Source organism: Herpailurus yagouaroundi, unplaced genomic scaffold, assembly GCF_014898765.1.
Source record: "Herpailurus yagouaroundi ecotype Mexico unplaced genomic scaffold, PumYag 166, whole genome shotgun sequence".
Classification (NCBI taxonomy): domain Eukaryota; kingdom Metazoa; phylum Chordata; class Mammalia; order Carnivora; family Felidae; genus Herpailurus; species Herpailurus yagouaroundi.
Genome location: NW_024412407.1, coordinates 8,512,779 through 8,531,251, shown reverse-complemented (window position 1 = coordinate 8,531,251; position 18,473 = coordinate 8,512,779). Strand labels below are relative to the sequence as shown.

The 18,473-nt window shown below is 34.0% G+C and overlaps 1 protein-coding gene across 4 annotated transcripts in view; it reads right to left on the bottom strand.

The window, feature by feature from the left end:
* The window catches only part of SCAF11 (SR-related CTD associated factor 11), a 71,893-nt gene that overhangs the window by 17,081 nt on the left and 36,339 nt on the right, over positions 1-18,473 (bottom strand). For all 4 annotated transcript variants that reach the window (XM_040488359.1, XM_040488361.1, XM_040488360.1 and 1 more), the window contains exons 5-8: positions 12,647-12,724; positions 9,001-9,101; positions 6,858-6,919; positions 220-278 (exon numbers count right to left, since the gene is read on the bottom strand). In XM_040488359.1, coding sequence (XP_040344293.1) covers positions 220-278; positions 6,858-6,919; positions 9,001-9,101; positions 12,647-12,724 — 300 coding nt within the window. The remainder of the gene's footprint in view (positions 1-219; positions 279-6,857; positions 6,920-9,000; positions 9,102-12,646; positions 12,725-18,473) is intronic.

Genomic DNA, 18,473 nt, shown 5'->3' with positions numbered 1-18,473 from the left:
TATAAGAAAAAGATTTTTCTTTGTTTGAACAAGCCTTATTAATTTTTTTTAATGTTTATTTTATTTTTGAGAGAGAGAGAGAGAGAGAGAGAGGCAGAGAATCCCAAGCAGGCTCTGTGCTGACGTAGGGCTGGAACCCATGAACCATGAGATCATGACCTGAGCTGAAGTCAGACGCTTAAATAGACTGAGCCACCAGGTGCCCCTATTTTTACAAACCTTATTTATCTTTATTGTTGCATTTTTCTTTCCTTCCATTTCACTGTGTGTAGGGTTTCCTGTACAAAGACATAAAAAGACTGCATTACCTTGTCTTAATTTTTACTTCAAAAGGTTGTAAACCAGTACTGATAGTGGCATATACTGGCATACTGACAAGAGAAAATTAAAATATGTAGAAAAGTTAAATTTAAAATAATAGTATTTGCATTTATATAATTTTTCCAAATGCTAATATTATCTTGTTAAGCTGCAGGTACAAAGAAAAAGCCACAACACAAAACAACTGGTGTGAAGCATGCTCAGAGCATCAGTATGAAAATTCTAGTCAACATTTTCTGGCAGCATATGCAAACTTAAACCATCTTGTTACAAAAAAAAAAAAAAAATACACATACACACACAAGATGTCAGATTATTTAATATCAGTAACACACTTAATATGTTCTTTCCAGCTATAACCTAAAAATCAGGCAGTTAACTGACCTCAAGTAGGAGCTGACCAGAGAACTGGGATCATCAGCCCTTGTCAACCATAAATTATGATTTAGCTCCTGGCACCAACATCAAGTACCCTCCTTCTTCCTCAAACTTTATAATTTAAAATTAAGAAGTGCAGAAGTGTTGATAAAATAGCCCTCTGTTACAGCAATGTTTATGGCTACACTGCTTACGATTTGGGTGTTTCTGGTTTTACCCGTCACATCTGCAAATTTATTTCAATGGATACAAATTTCCACACTAAGAAAAATAAAGGACAATTTCTGCTAACCACAAAAATTGTGTTAACATCTTTATAGATTACTGCTCCTAGTTGTTCTTCATGAAGCCTATATTAGTAGTCATCTCTACCTATCAATACACTTGTTGTCTGCAATAAACCGCTACTGGTACTATGGTCATTGCTCTCACCTCAGAACTCTAGAAGAAGTGTACAGGGAAAATGACAATAGGTCTTTTCAATCTTCTGCCTTGCTTGCCTCACAAAGGGCCTAGTGACTTTGTTAAAAATAAATCATTCTAGTGAGGAGGCCTGTTTCCTGCTCATGTAAAGACCATATGTATTTGGGGTGTCTTCGGTCAGTCCAGTTGGTAATAGGCTACTTTCTACTTAATAGCATACTAATTTCCATTTAAGTTACTACACAACAGCTGTTTGGTTTCCTGCTATTTTTGCATCCTTCACAATTTTCCCACCCAGAAGTGTTCTAACAAATGTAATTTCAACAATGGGGAAAGAGGGGTGCTGGCTGAGTTCCAGGAGCTTATTTTCTTATTCTTCAATGCATATTTAAAAGATGATAATGATTTTTTTTAATTGCATAAAGAAGCCAGGAATAAAAAAGTGTGATAGGTACCCAGCCACATTCTTAGAAGTAACTATTTCCTTCAGCTAGACATAGTTTTGCTGTGTTGTAGCTATACAGCGTCTTTTACACCCTAATGGGTAGGTAAGGTTTTGTTTTCATTCAGGTTTCATTCATTTACTACTTACTGAGTATACTGCGTTTACATAGCATTCCTTCACTTGCAAACCTATCTCAGGAAGCCATTAGAACGCTCTCTACAGGAAGAACTGTTTGTTTTCTGCCAATGTTAAATATGAGTATCTAGTCCAAATGGTATTTCACCTATTTCTGGGTAATTTTCAGGTAATTACTGAGCAACTCCAATAACAATCTCAAAAACATTCAATACTGGTGGATTTATCTAAATTGTGGTCTCCTAGAGACCATTTCACAAATCCACCCTACTAATCTACCTTTGGACAGCAATGATAGGCCTTTTCATTTCTTTCTTTATTTTTGAGAGAGAGAGAGAGAAAGAGAGCGAGCGCGCGAGTGCACACGAGCAGGGGAGGGGCAGAGAGAGAGAGAGAGAGAGAGACAGAATTCGAAGCAAGCTCCAGGCTCTGAGCTGTCAGCATAGAGCCCGACGCGGGGCTCAAACCCATGGGCCACAAGATCATGACCTGAGTCGAAGGTGGACGCTCAACCGAGTCACCCAGACACCCCTTTTCATTTCACCCCCCAAGCACCCCTTTTCATTTTTTATCAATAAAGCAATACATGTATATACTTTAAGAAGTCACACAGCACTTCTAGGCTTAAAGAGAAATTCCCATTCCCTAAAAGCAGTCATCAAATCCCTTCAGTGTTTTTTCTATTATTTGCCTCTTTATTTCTAAATAACATGCTTATACTACTCTACCTTGATTTTTTTGGTTTCAGGTATTTTCTAATTTTTTTTTTTTTTTTTTACCATAGCAGATAAAGGCTTTATTCTTCTACCACTTCCCTACCCACGTCCTTAGGTGCTTCCACCCACTGTTCCTTTTAATATATTAACATCTGATATAAGTAGTACTACATTATTGTAACTATATAAACGTTATTCACAGCTGAACCATGAACTTATTATTTTTCTTTTACAACATCTTGCTTTTCCTAAGGTTAATAACTACTTTATTTTCTCTTTATTACCTATCATTGATTTAACTAGCTCTACAAGTATACATTTCCTCTTAATACATCTACCTAGTCTGTTTCCCACTCTCTTAGAAATACTATTCCTTTTTCCTGCTCCAGTCTGAACTGGTAACTCTCTAAAAGTTGTTTAACAGATCATTCTCAACTATCTTCTATCATTCTAATAATCCCATTTATCTTTGTGCTGGGTCGGAACTCATTTTCTGAATCTCACGTTGTTCATTTATTTTCTCATTTAGTGGAGCATGCACACCCTCCAGTAGAAATCTGAGAAAGGGTGTATGAGAATCAATTTTTGAGCTCTTACATGTCTGAGAATGTATTCTACCCTAACACTTGACTGTCAGTTTAACAAGGTTTAGAATGTCCTTGGTTAGTAATTATTTTCCCCCAAATTTTCAAGGCATTGCTCTAGTGCTCCATCCGTTGTTGATAACATTCTTTTATACATGGTCTGTTCTCTCTCCAGAACCTCTTAGGAAATTGTGATCTGCAGTGTTCTGGAATTTGATGAAACATGTCAGTTCTTTCTTAATTTACCAGGTGTTAGGTTAAGTCTTTATCTGGATACTCACACCCTACTATTCTGAGAAGTTTCCTTTGTAGTAACTTTTCTTGATACGTTTCTGCCTTTTGGACTTTTTCCTTTTTGAAATTTTATTATTCAGTACTGAACCTCACAGACTAGTATGTTGTCTGGTTAACTTTTCATCCCACTTTCTGAGATTTCTCAGCTTATCATCTATCCCTGAATTTTTAAAATTTCTACTATATTTTTCATTTCCAAAAGTTTTCTTTCTTTAGTCTTTCCTGTTTCAATGAGGAAGTATCCCTTCTCTTATCTCTGGGCATATTAATTTTTAAGTTGTTCCCTATTTCCCAACACTTGGTTTGTTCTATCAGGTTCCTTTTATCTCTGTCTTGACCTCTGTTATATTGGAGGTTTCCCTCAAATACCTGGTGATCCTTAATTTGGGGGACACTAAAATACTGATTGAAAATGGTGAGGATCGGTGGTCAGAGCCTTTCAACTAATGGGTTTCACTGTAGGATGATCAAGCAAAGATCTGGCTTTTTCATTTGTAGACTCCCAAATATCAGTATCTCAAGTCTTTTCTCTTAGGCAAGACAATAACCCAGAAGATGTCTCCTATCTCCCACTTTGGAATACACAAGACTGCTAGTGTTTTGGGAAAAGACCATGGGTAGAGAACTAGAGGCCTTAACATTTGCCTTAATCTCCCTCTCTAGGGTTATTTCCTCTAACCTCATTTGTGCCAGTTTAATCTGGTTTAATCATTCCTTCTAGAGAGTAAGCCCCCAGTCTTTGCCTGGGTGTAGACTCCTCCCCCTACCCTGTTCAACCAAGAATCTGCAAGATAAAGTCCTTTAAAACATTTTTACCAATTCTGTTTTTTGGCACCACCCATATCTCTGCCTTCAAAGATAATGGAGACCTTCAGATTCAAGACAGTCTAAGGATCTGTGGTATATGAACTGATTTCTTCTGAACTCCATTCTCCCCATGAGAAGTTTAGGTTTCAGCTTTCTGCTAAGACAATTTTTTTAAGTGAACTCCACGCACAACGTGGGGCTTGAACTCACAACTCAAGAGTTGCACGCTCTACTAACTAGGCCAGCTAGGAGCCCCATCTGCTAAGACAATTTACCATTCACCTCACACAATCACTTTCAAGACCTGTGAACATCTTTTATCTGCTGTCTCTTCTCTCCAGTTCTTTGTCTTGTGGCTTTAAATTTTTCATTCCTTTGTTCTCAATTTGGTAGGGTTTTGGAAAGGATTAGAGAATTAAACAGGTGCTATGCTTATCAATCTGGTATGCTTAGTTGGAAGCTTGTCTTGTTTGAATTCAGCATATCCTAAAACATGTTTCATGAAATACTAATCTCAAAAGATGTTTCATGAAAACATCTTTTTCTACAATAGAAACTAGTATAAAAAAGGTTCTTAGCTTAGAGCCCAGTACTTGGCAGGGACCCAATTACAATTTGATTAATTGATTCCAAAGTTAATAAAGCCATAATTAAATGGATTTAGCATATACTTAAAGGAGTACTCCATTAAGAAATGCCTGAAAAGGGTATACTTTTTATAAACTACATCAATTATAAAATATTAGCCCAAACCAAAGATTAATGTTCATTCTAAGAACAAAGTAGATGAAAGAGTTCAAAATTTAAAAAATATGACAACTCAGTTATCTAGCATTAGTGAAGAATGAAAAGTGACATTTCCTTAACAAATCTGCCAAAAGGTAGGTTAGCTGACCTTCCTCAGTATCTTCAGTGAGGCAACACTATCTTCCTTAAATGAAGAAACTAAATTAAACAGTTTACATAATTTTCCTAGAGTCACAGATGATTTAATGGAAAAACCAGTACAAAACCCAAGAGGCCCAACTTCCAATAAAATTCTCTACGAGGCCTGCCTGCTAGACTTTTACTAATGTTATACTAATAATTTATAATCTAGATAAAAAAATTTCATAGCCTCTTATGCTCTATTCATTAGTTTGAGTAGTATATAAGATAAAGATAAATAACTTCAGGCATAAATTCACATTCCTGCTTCTAAAATTAAGCAGTCCCAGGTAAAGGGACAAGGTTTTCTCAAGTTTTTTTACAAAAAGAAATTTAAAGTACCCTTAAGACACAATGGCTCCTGTTCAGTGTAACTAGGTAAAATAAAGACGTATTTAATTTGTATAACTTGCCATTAACTCTACCTTCACATTAACTTAATCTCTTAGTCCTGTAAGACATTTCCTCATAATTAACTGTGTATCAGTACTTCTGTAGTACCTACTCATAAACTACAATGAAGATTTCTGACTATCCTAAATCAAACAAATAATTCAGGCATCTTAAGTAGGCACAGCACTAGGTTAGAGGCCTTGGACAGTGTTAGATCTTCTGGCAGAAATAGTCTTCTCCCTAAAAGTAAGTCCAGGCAGAAGATATATGCTACAGGAAATTACAACAGTCTTAAAATTAAGATTACTATAGTGAAAGCATGCCACATTATAGCGAGAAAATCTATAACATCATTTAATCTTCCTCAGCAGTAAATTTTATATCAGTTCCTAGAGTGACTGAGCAAAGACTATCCATAAAAAAGGATGCTAATATATAGCAATGACAGAAAAACAAAGTTTTGATATCTAAGGTTTTTAACAAAAGAAAAATGCTATCTGACCATGGAAGTCCTTGTAGTGCAATTCATGTTAATAGTAAATTCAGAGGCAGGAAATGTGAGGATCTATAAACCTGAGAGGTCGTGTTAATTCCAATCAGAGAAAGGAACAACATCCAAACTTCATAAATGTATAAAAAATGAGTTATCATTTAAGAACAATGAATTCATTACTTCTATCTATAAATAAAAATTCACTGTACCCTAACCTGCAAAATAAATGCTCACCACTTGTTTACAAACAGCTCAGTAAGTTGTTCTTCTGAACAGCCTCAGTACTGAGGAGGAGTCACAAAGCACTACCATACCATTTTTCTCAGGCCCTACTGCAAAGCTTTCCTGTATGAGAGAACCATGTACTACACAAGAACAAAAGACAGTAACATTTAACTGCTCCTGTAGATAAATATGTAAGAGGTGCTTTGTTTCCAAACAAAGTTTCAAATTAGAAGTGTAGCTAGAGGCCAAACCACAACTTCTGGAAACTGTGAACTACTCACTGTCACAGACCTCCCAGCAACTGTAAGGCTGCTACTTACAGTTTCTGGCCGGCAAGGTATTTTATCTCATCTCCCCTAAGGACTTTTGCACTAATGACTGGGGTAAGACCATGTGCACGCTGCTAACCACCAACTAATTAGAAGACACTCTTCTCTTCCTTTTCTAACACAAACACACATACACATGCGTATACACATGTACTCAATCACAATCTCTTCCCTCCCTCCAAGCAGAGCATAAAAAGGGTTGGGACAGAGAACAGCAAAAACCACTCCAGGAAGAAAACAGTTTACATAGGACTGACACAATGTACAGAGCTCAGTGGCTTCTAGGGATGACTATTTTCCAAACCAAAAGTAAGAACTTTAACACAAATAGTAAAGTAAGAAACAAAAAAAGGTAGGAAACACAAATAAAAAAAAAAAGTCACTTACTGTGTGTTATCTTCAAATCATAAAGTTTTGCACATAATAGATCTTCTTTTATGACTTTTTTCCTGCAAACATCAATAAAGAGGTGAAATAACTAAAAGAAAATTGTCACTCTGCTCATTTATTTACAATTCACCGTCAACCAAAATGAAATTATGCACGAGGTTTTAAATTCTAGCAAAGAAAGCATGACTAGCGGCCACTCCCATTCCTATGACTTACAATGGAGGTTCATTACCAAGAAACAAAAAAAATCCCAATCTCTTCCCCTGGAACTAATAGAAGTATCGGGAAAGGGGGAGGGGGGTGTCAGGGTTTTTTACTGCTTTAGAAGGGAGGGGCAACAATGAATGGATATCTAAGTGCTGTAAAGACTAGGTTACATGCAGGAAATATAAGACTGAATGAGATGCTAAAAACATCCACAGAGTCCAAAATGAATGTACTATATTCAACAGTTGATAGGCTTTCCACCTTGGGAGGAATCATGAAGGGGATGACTTGGTGGATAAAACCCAATTATTATTTCTGTATACCATCCCACTACCACAAATCCCTGAGAAAAAGCAGTCAAACATACGGACTACCTCAGCTGTGTTAGACCCACGATATGACTCTGTTACAGGATGTACAGTGATGACCACTATACTCTCAGGTAGGGTAATTCAGAGAAAGCACAAAAATGCATGTCCGTGACAGTCATAGCTAGTGATAATGTATCAAGAATGAAGCTGCAGAAGTTCTTCAGTGTGCCTGAGGAAAGTGTGCTACTATCTTCTATTTCAAAATAAATGCAAAACTCAAAAACTGACTCATACAGTTAAAAGAAAATCTTAATAAAATTTCTGTAATGCAGTTACTAACTTGGATTTATGGTTGGGCTCTCGGAATGGGTGTCCCATAAATCCCTTAAAATCATATACAAACGTAGGTTTTATGACATGTTTTTCTGGTAGAAGGTGTCTATAGCCTTCTTTAGATTCTCAAAGAAGTCCATTAACTTCCAAAAAGAGCTGAAGAGTTGCAGGATTATAAATTGTGGCATGATTTAATAAACCTTAAGAATTACCGTCAACTGTTTTAGTAACTAAATAAATATACTCTGTTAAGAAATTAATATTCTGATTAAATGTACTAATGAATCAGATTTAGTTAGGTATTTTACAATATATATTTCTTAAGAATACAATTCTGGACAGCTCTGAATATATGTCAGATCAAAATGGGCTTAAATTTTAAATGTATTAGAATATAAGTATTAATAATAAATTAATTTCCAGTGTACTATTAACTCAATTTACTCCAAAAAATATGTTAAATACCTATTAAACTCAAGTACTAATAAGCACTATATTTCTAGGCAATTATGTTTTAAAAACAGTACTTAAAGAAATAAATCCAAACATGTTAAAACATTTTTTAAAACACAAATGGTTGTTATGGTAGGCACCAAGTGCCTGCTACACTTGCTACAATACAAAGAAGTAAAATCAAAAAGATAATAAGCAGCTTCAATTGTAACTGTCTCATGAAGAAATGTGCTATATTATTAGTTACTTCCTACTTTTTGTCCATAAATACTAGAGCAGTGCTACTCAAAATGTGCGGTCAGTGCAACAGTGCTTATTCATTCCTGGTTTGTCATATACAAAAAATGAGTAAGCTTTAACTTACACTGCTATAACATTTTTATTTCACAAAAATATCTGAACAGATTACAGAAAAAAAACTAAAACAAAACAATTCATCAAAGATACAATTCAATTTCTACTCTCAAGATTTCAACTAGTCTTTTTTAAAATTACCAAGTATGTGCTTTAAAAGAATTAAATACATTTAAACTCCACATTGTTAAAAAAAAATAAAGCACTTTTTTTTTCTAATTTTATTTATTTTTTTTTAGAGAGAGAGAAAGTGCAAGTGGGGGAGAGGGACAGAGGGAGAGGGAGAGAGAGAGATCTCAAGGAGGCTCCATACTCAGCACGGAGCCCGACGAGGGGCTCAATCCCATGATCCTGGGATCATGAGCCGAAATCAAGAGTGGGACCCTCAACCAAATGAGCCACCCAGGCGCCCCAGCACTTTTCTTATTAGCTATCTTATGGTTCTACACATTTGGACTCCACTTCTACAGTTCATCACTAACCTCATACAGCTTTTAGAATTTTCACGATAGAAGAGTGGTTTCTTAAAAGAGCTTTCATTTTTCTTGTCTTTTGTTTCTCTCAACTGTCTTTTTACTTGAACCTAGAAGAAAAGCAAAATCATGTATTTAGAGTTGATAATCCAGCATCACAAATGATCACATACCAACTCTCCTTTGAAAGGATAAAAAAATTAAAGAAACAAAAATTGTCTGAATGAAAAGGTAGCCCAAACACACATGCTTATTCATTCACAAGCATGCTAAACCATAAGGCTAGTAGTAAGTGTGCTAAGCTCTGGGGAAACAAAATAGTGAGAGGCATGTAAACAGATAAAGTGCTCATGAGCGCAGATCTATTTATACATGTAGGACTAAGAAATTAACTCTATTTGAGGATAACAGAGAAGACTTAAATGAGCAGGTAATTTATGAGTTGGTCTTAACAAGTAGGAATTTATCTAAGGAAAAAATATTCTGATTGGAAGAACAGTGAGAAGCCAATACAGACAGGGAAGAAAATATCAGCAGGATATAAAGTTGATGTAATATATTAGGACCACACTGTAAAGACCCTCAAATAAGAAAACAATTCCATGGGAACCAGGAAATAAATGGAGTTATTAAAGCAAGTGAATAAGATGATCAAACTTGATTTTTAGGATAAGCTTTGCCAGTGATGTGGAGAATGAACCAGTTAAGGAGAGACAATAAAGGCCAGGAAACCAGAAGAAAGTTCTTATAATTGTGTAGATCTATACTGTCTGAGACAATAGTTGTTAGCCGCATGTGGCTACTGAGCCCTGCAATGTGGCTTGTTTGAAATGAAATTGTACCTTAAGTATAAAATATACACTGGATTTCAAAGACATAGAACAACAACAAAAATAGGTAAAATCTCTCAATAATAATCCTTTGAAAATACTATATGTACTCATATTACATATGTTAAATAAAATATATCGTAAAATTATTTTTTACCTGTTATCTTTTTACTCTTTTAAATTAAAGTGGCTACTAAAAATTTTACAGAGTGGCTTGTAGTATATTTCTATTGGCAGAACCAGTATGGATGACAGCATAAGAGCCTACAAAGAAGTAACAAAAGAGGAATGAAGAAGAAACAAATTTAAGATAGTACGCAGGAGGACTAGGCAAAGATGATGGAGAGAGAAAAAAATGGAAAACTCCCAGATGAATTCTGGATTCTAAATAGGGATGACCACAAGTAGTTAAAAGCATAAATCTGGGGCGCCTGGGTGGCGCAGTCGGTTAAGCGTCCGACTTCAGCCAGGTCACGATCTCACGGTCCGTGAGTTCCAGCCCCGCATCAGGCTCTGGGCTGATGGCTCAGAGCCTGGAGCCTGTTTCCGATTCTGTGTCTCCCTCTCTCTCTGCCCCTCCCCCGTTCATGCTCTGTCTCTCTCTGTCCCAAAAATAAATAAACGTTGAAAAAAAAAATTAAAAAAAAAACAAACAAAACCATAAATCTGGTTCTAAGGAAAGAGGTCTCCGCTAGTGATAGAATTTTAGAAGCCATACAAACATAGGTAAGAGTTTAAAGCTACTGGAGTACTCGAGAAGACTTAAAAAGTATCCCTAGAAAATTGAAAGGCATTTAAAATTTAAGAAATTATTTCTAAAAAGGCACAGAGATAGGAAAGAAGATTGTGAAAGAGCAGATAAGTAAAACAAGCAAGCATACATACAAACATTCATAAAAGGATATCCTATAATAGACCAAAGAAAATAAAGGGCAGTCAAGAGCACCACATGCAGAAAACAAAAAATTATTCTGAACCTTAGTGAGGAGAGCTTTAGGAAAATAAAACAATAGGGGTGAATGTTCAATGGGAGGTGAAAAGCAATTGTGAAGAGGGAACCAAGTACTGCTATCTCCTTCAAGTTTAGTTGGAAAGGGATAAAGATAATAAAGTGAAGATTCAGAAGTAAAGGTCAAAGGAAAATATTTAAGAGTATGTAGGTAATATCATGCCATAATAAATATTTTTTAAGTCTAACCAAATTAGGCTAACACTACACCAAACTTTTAATTTAAGTAAAATATAAACCATATTAAATAAAACATAAATTTCTATTCCGAGCAACAAAACAGTATTTCACATGAAGCAACAAAACAAAATTTTATAGGAAAATATCTTTGGAAGTTAGTTCATGACAATACATATTCAGCAACATAATATACATAGTCTGGAAAAATAGAGAATCTGTCTTTCAGAGAAGCCATGCTTTAAATTTGATCATAATATTACACATTTATACAATGTTGTATCTTTTCTCTAAGACATACTAATTTATATAAATTAATTTAATAGAATTAAATAGAATTACAACAAGCAAAATCATTTTTTACATATGTTGTTTTATTTGAATTGCAGTCTCATTTGTTCCTTATGTCAATGAGACACATCTGGTAAGAATATATCAAAACAAATTATAAATATCTACACTGAGGTATTTATATGTTTAAATAGCTGTATGTTGCTTCCAAGCTATTATGGACTTATAGTGCTATTTGAGAACAGTTTTTTCCCCCATCAACAACATCACATTTATATATAGTAAGAATTCTTCTTCTTCGTCTTGTTCTTCTTCTTCTTCTTTTTTTTTTTTTTTTAAATAAACTGTACCCACAACGTGGGGCCTGAACTCACAACCCAGAGATGGAGTCACATGCTGTACTGACTGAACCAGCCAGATACTCCCAAGAATTCTTAATTCTTAAAGTAATTTCAGCTGTACACCATTCCTGACTTGTTAGTGATACCTCAAGAAATCTTTTTCTCATACAGTTTACTCACTCTCCTTTTCTTTTCACCTTTTACTCACTGACTCAGGAATATGTTCCTATTTCTTTTTACTTCTTTTATTTATAAGCCAAAAATAAATCTAAATACAAATCATAATCATGGTTCATAATCATAAATAACATCAACAAGGTATGTATATGTGAATTTCATGAAAGTGATTAGGATTAAGCATTACAATAAAATTGTACTTCATAAAAGAATAAAGTCATCTGCCCATGCCAACCTGGAAACTATGAGAAGTCTCTCAGGATCCCTACAAACCCCCTTATCCTTCTCTAATCACTCACTTTCCTTTAAGCAGCAGCATTTAAAAGCAAAGACACCATTTTTAGTTTTATTGGCTTACTCTTCCAAACTGTGATGTTTTTCATGAAAAACAATTTGTGGGTATTTTGAATTTAAGTTTTTGTGTGCTTGGTTTTTGAATCTAATATTCCATTTCAAACCCCTTTTCAATGAAAAAAGTATTCAAAGCACAATCCAATTAATCAGTAAATGTTTCTGACATACAAAAGTCCTTAAATATCTTGCAATTAACACTAAATGTGAAACTTCTTTTAAACCATCTAAAATTGTGGAAAATCATAAGGTGACCACCATGGATTTGACCTCTTTAAGGAGGACAAAGAAAACAAAGGTTCACAATTTTTGTCCTTGTAGTAAAGCCTAGGCTTTACATGCTGAAGAGAAATAATAATCACAGATTAAACCTAAAGTTGAACAATTCATAAATATACTCAAACTGAAAATCTATTAAAGCAAAATCATCTCAACTAAGTTTATATGGTTCATGTTGCAAAGTAAAATATAAGCTTTACCTTAACACAACCTTCCAATGCACTCAATTTAAACACTGCTTGAAATGGTTTTCGATCAACAGGACATGAAGCCAGTATCTGAAAAATGATTAACAAATTATAACTTTATAAACCTTTCTTAGATCAACATTAAACTATAACACATTAAGCTTTCCACTAGAATAAAGGAAATAGAAAAATAATTTTTTCTTCTTTCAAAGATAAAGATAAAATACTTTCCACTTGTATCATGTCACAGTAATAAATACCTTAAACTTGTTCAATTCATTCAAATGTTTACTGTGCTCCTACCCTACGCTAGGTTAAGCGCAATAAATACAAAGATCAACAAGAGATAAAATCTCTGTTATCAAGATAATACCTACAAAGACCTGCTTGCCCAGTTGAGAACTACTGGCAATTTGAAAGGAGAACTAGACTGAAATCAACAGCTCTGAGATCTAAAGAAAATACTTGGGCAATTCTAAGTCAGAGGTAGAAGGAATGCCTTGGGCAGGTCCCTTACAGATTTTAATTTTTTATGACTTAATTAATTTCTCTCCAAATCAATTATTTTGAATAGACAGTTGCACCAGCAAGTCATTCCTTATACTATCCTTTAGGAGATATCAATGCATATATACATATACGGTGTACCTTCTTAATATACAGCTAAACTGAATTTTGTTTTTCTCTTAATTATGTACCTTACATTGGTTTATATTACTATTTCTGAGTGGCCCCATTCTTAATAGCACGATATGCTGTAACAGTTTCAATTTACATTTCCTTTTTTATAAGTAAGATTGAGCATATTTTCCTATTTTTAAGGGCTTTTCAAAATTCCTTTTCTTTAAATTGTTTATTCACGCCCTTTGCCTAACCTTGTTATTAGGTTGCTGGTCTTCTTCAAATAGAAATGTAGGCATTCTTTATAGATTAAGGAAAATTGTCTTTTGATCACTCTGATTCTAAATGAACTTTATTTTGATAAAAATACTATTTTCCTGTACTTTCAAAATTAATGTGTATCAACTATTAAGTGTTTCTCTGTTAATACTATTTAAATATTTGTATAGGTTTATATTATTTAAATAATTTAAGGGCCATCTGGCTGGCTCAGTCAGTAGAACATGCAACTTTTGATCTCACGCTCATAAGTTTGAGCCCCACGTTGGGTGTAAAGATTACCTTAAATATTAAAAAAAAAAAATCTTATTTAAATAATTTAAAATGGAGTATATTGTCCACTAGGGCAGGAGGGAAGATTCTCTACAATATGAAAATACCAAAAGGTGACATTAATACACATGATTACAAAAGTAAAACAGGATTTTAACAATGTAATTAGCAATACTTTAAAAGACCACAAGATAGTAATGGAATTTTGACAAATTATCTTATGTTCCCTAGTGAAAAATGTTGTGATTTTTGCCTTTCTGGACCTTGGAAGATATCAAGATATGCTTATACAAGTTCAGATAGATCAGACAAATGTCGCCTCTAGTCATAGAATACATTTTCACAAAGTCTGTGAATCACTTTGAGAGCAGCCAAAATATAAATTGAGTTACTTTACTACTATGCTAAAAAGTAATTTTTATTTTCCTGTTAAGTAAGTAGGCCTTGAAAAAATGCTTTACCACATCTGAATTAGGAAATGTGACCTTACTAAATTAAATCGGTTCAGACTGGTAGAAGCCAGCTCATCTTAGTTCCAAGTACCATGGATTTAGGATGCTATTACTTTCCCTACAGAAAACAACCTTAAGAAGCTTTGCAACAAGTAGTGACATAAAGCTGTCCATATCTTTTTTAAAACTGCACTGCAAATAGCAATTCTAGTTCAAAGAATTTGACAATGTGAATGTTTACATTAGCATTTACTGTATGAAATTTCTTAAACTAGAATTTGTATTAATATATTTATAATTAAAAAGAATATTTAAAAGTAAAATCTTTCACATACTTCTTATAAATAACCAAAGTTTCAGAGTATACTTATTTCTATTTCAAAGGTAAACTTAGATAAACATTCATAAAAAGATAAAACAATGCTTCCTTCATTTTTTTTTGCTTCCTTCAATGTTTAAAAAAAAAATTATTAAGAAAGATGTACAGAAGCTCTGGATTGCTGTCTACTTTCAAATCTTGCCCTAATGTATAACCTTAAGCAAGTTACACAGACTCTATGTATCTCAGTTACCTCATTTGTGAAAATGGGGATAACAGAACTTATCTCTGAAGTTCTTAAGGCAATCAACGGAATTAGTTTAGAAGTGTATGGCATACATGAAGCATTGGGTAAAGTGTTCTAAATATCAACTAACTTCACTGAACAACAACAACAAAAGATTGGTTTATTAACAAAAATGATAATACAATATGATGTATTATTATACATGCATGTGAGAGACAGGAGTTCTTAATGATTTTCTGTTGGGTTTGCAAAGTTCATGGCATACATGGAAATTAAAATGTTTCATTTTACTATATCTATTTCAATTTGTAACACGAATATCTAAAGAAAGCCACTGTGTTCAAGAAATTTACTCTATATCAGATGCACCCAATCGTTCAAAAACTCTGAAATTGCATAATCTTATTTTCTTATTAAATTTTCTCGGATGACATCAGTAAGTGGCACTCTTGCCTTTAGTGTTCAAACAGTTTCAACCTGAGCCATTCCATTTTGATCTGTTTCAAATAATGGGATTCTGAGTAAGATTTTGTTTTTGTTCTTTTTTCCTTAAGCATAACTGCCACAGATTTGTTTCAGGTTTCATCTGAAGAAAGGGTTCTACTGCTATTACAAAATGAAAGAAAACAGAAAAAAGTAGTTGGAAAACCACTGATCTATATTATCACAATCTGTATATACTTAAAGTTTCTAAATCTAGTTGCTACTAGAAAATAAGTAAGTAGGTTTTCTTTGGCTCAGGCTCGGCCATCGGAAAAAATGCTGAAAACCAAGTTATCCTCCTCAGTTAAGGAAAGCACATGTCAGAAAACAAGCTACCTATAGTAGACAAAGTACATTTGCAATGGCTGTTGAGAAATGATGGTATACCTTTCTGACCTTAGAAGAGTTTAACAAAACATTTCAGAGGGGAAACAGAAAAGAAATTCAGTTATCCTCAAGTCTTCATTGAATACTTCAATAAATTAAGACTAAAGAAGAATGAAAAAGAAATCAAAACATATTTTTAAAAATTAAGAGGATCTTTGGGGCGCCTGGGTGGCGCAGTCGGTTAAGCATCCGACTTCAGCCAGGTCACGATCTCGCGGTCCGTGAGTTCGAGCCCCGAGTCGGGCTCTGGGCTGATGGCTCAGAGCCTGGAGCCTGTTTCCGATTCTGTGTCTCCCTCTCTCTCTGCCCCTCCCCCGTTCATGCTCTGTCTCTCTCTGTCCCAAAAATAAATAAACGTTGAAAAAAATAAATAAATAAAAATAAAAATTAAGAGGATCTTTAATTTTTTTGTTAATGTGTACTATAATAAAAGTACAAGGCTACCTTAACATGGCAAAGTTCAAAGACACCATCATTGGCAGGTATTAATAAAATTACACATTAATTTTTGTAAATTTTTGTTAATTTTTGTAAATAAAATTTACAAACAGGTTTTTGAAAATGGTTTATACTGTCTTACTTTTAAGGCAGTCCCAAGGTATTTCACGCTTATAATCCAGCAGATATCCATTCAGAAAATGTCAGATACTTTATTTAGTTTTCATAGTTTGTTACTAACATAACTAATTTTGTTTTTAAGTTGTAGGTTTTTAAAAATACACATTTAAACTAAAGTAGAAAATTTTGAATATACTTAATCGTGCTTAAAAAATGTGACTTTAGTTTTGAGAAAATTATCCCAAATTTTGTTTTCCTTATATACAACCAAAATAAAAACCCCATGATTGTTTGCCATTTTTATTCTTATATACAATAAAAATTAGTCTTCAATTAATCACCTATTTAAACCAATATGACTCTCATTTCAACACTTTGTAAGTATCTAATTTAGTTTCATAAAGTAATTCAATCACCATTCAATTTTGTGATACAGCTACAAAATTAATAGAATATGATCACTGCTTTACACCGTAATGTGTATTAAAAAACAGAGCATACATTTTATTGTGAATGCTCTGTACTAAGGCTGTATCAGTTAAGTAGGCAATTTTGCTAGGAAAAAAAAATCTTCCTAATGATTTCAGTAAAACATACCCTAGTATTCTGAAGCGTTGTAAATTCCCAGCTCAGACAAACCCATATTTAAATGTAAGAACAGGAAACCTTCCTTATTTGGAATTCAGGATTCTTGATTTCTAATATTTCTTGCTTCCTGTTGCTGCTCTATCCTCAATCACAAAGGCTGCCTACAGATAGCCCCTCCTAAAGAGAGAGAAGCAAGTGTTAAAGATAAGTGCTTAAAGACTAAATCTCAGTACCTATGCTTATTAAGTAGGTTTGTCTGTTCATGGGAATCTCTAGAAAATCTATCTTTCCTTCTAACAAATAGAGCATGTTATATAAAACTACAGTTCAAAAGCAAATAAAGATGATTTAGGAATGCATAACATTAGAGGCTTATTTTAAATCTGTTTACAAGAACTTATTTTTCTTGTTGATGGTGCCAATATACCTAGCCTGGACCTCCAAAGAAAGTGCTCACCTGTAGTCAGACTACATGTTCCCTATCAAAATTAACCACTTCTTTCAATACATCCTTGTCAATCCATAATTAGTAAAACTGTAGGTTTTTTTTAACAACTCTCAGGAATGTATTCCTAAAGGACAAATGACTGTCGGTGACAAAATTAACACCAAGAAAGCATTTGATCTAACTACTCAAAAGGAACCCCTTCACAAGACACAACAGTTGGGTAAGAATAACTTTTAGGGGCGCCTGGGTGGCGCAGTCGGTTAAGCGTCCGACTTCAGCCAGGTCACCATCTCGCGGTCCGTGAGTTCGAGCCCCGCGTCAGGCTCTGGGCTGATGGCTCAGAGCCTAGAGCCTGTTTCCGATTCTGTGTCTCCCTCTCTCTCTGCCCCTCCCCCGTTCATGCTCTGTCTCTCTCTGTCCCAAAAATAAATAAACGTTGAAAAAAAAAAAAGAATAACTTTTAATTCTTCTTTTTACATGTAATAGTTAATACTTTCTTTTTCTAGAAAAATAAAACAGAAAATTCCATAAACTACCCGTATAAATCATTTTCAAATTCTAACATTTAAAGCTAGGCTATACAAAAATACACATTAATTTACCCAACTGGTAAAAACAGTATTAAATGAAAATGTATTACATTTATGCTTTAGATAATGAGTGTTCACTTTAGATAATGAGTGTTCACATTAAAAAATGTGTTCAAATGTAAAAAATAGTCTTTGCTCTATCAAAGGTTTTTACCAAAGGATTAATCCACAAGGTGAAAACCATAGGGGATTTGGAATAATTAGTCACATTCCAAGTTCTGGAGGGCTCAGAACTAGCAACCTCTCTTATCCACTTTAAGTATGAAGGTAGACAGTCCTGAATCACCAATTGCACGAGTTGTAAGAATTGAATGAAATAATGTATTTGACAATGCTTTACAAATTTTAAAAGATAAGGACTAACAGTATTCTTCCACAGATGTTTAAATTCTTGTTCACAGAGAACTACATAACATAGGTTTAGGAATAGAGAAAAATTAAAATTCCAGGAGAAACTGAAGAAATCCAGACAATTAAAGCTTTGCTGATTATGTTATTTAAAAGTATTCTAATTACCACAATGTGTAAATTTCTCCTCACTGCATAAAAGAACATCTGTATATAAAACACATCAGTAGTCAGGATATAAGTCAA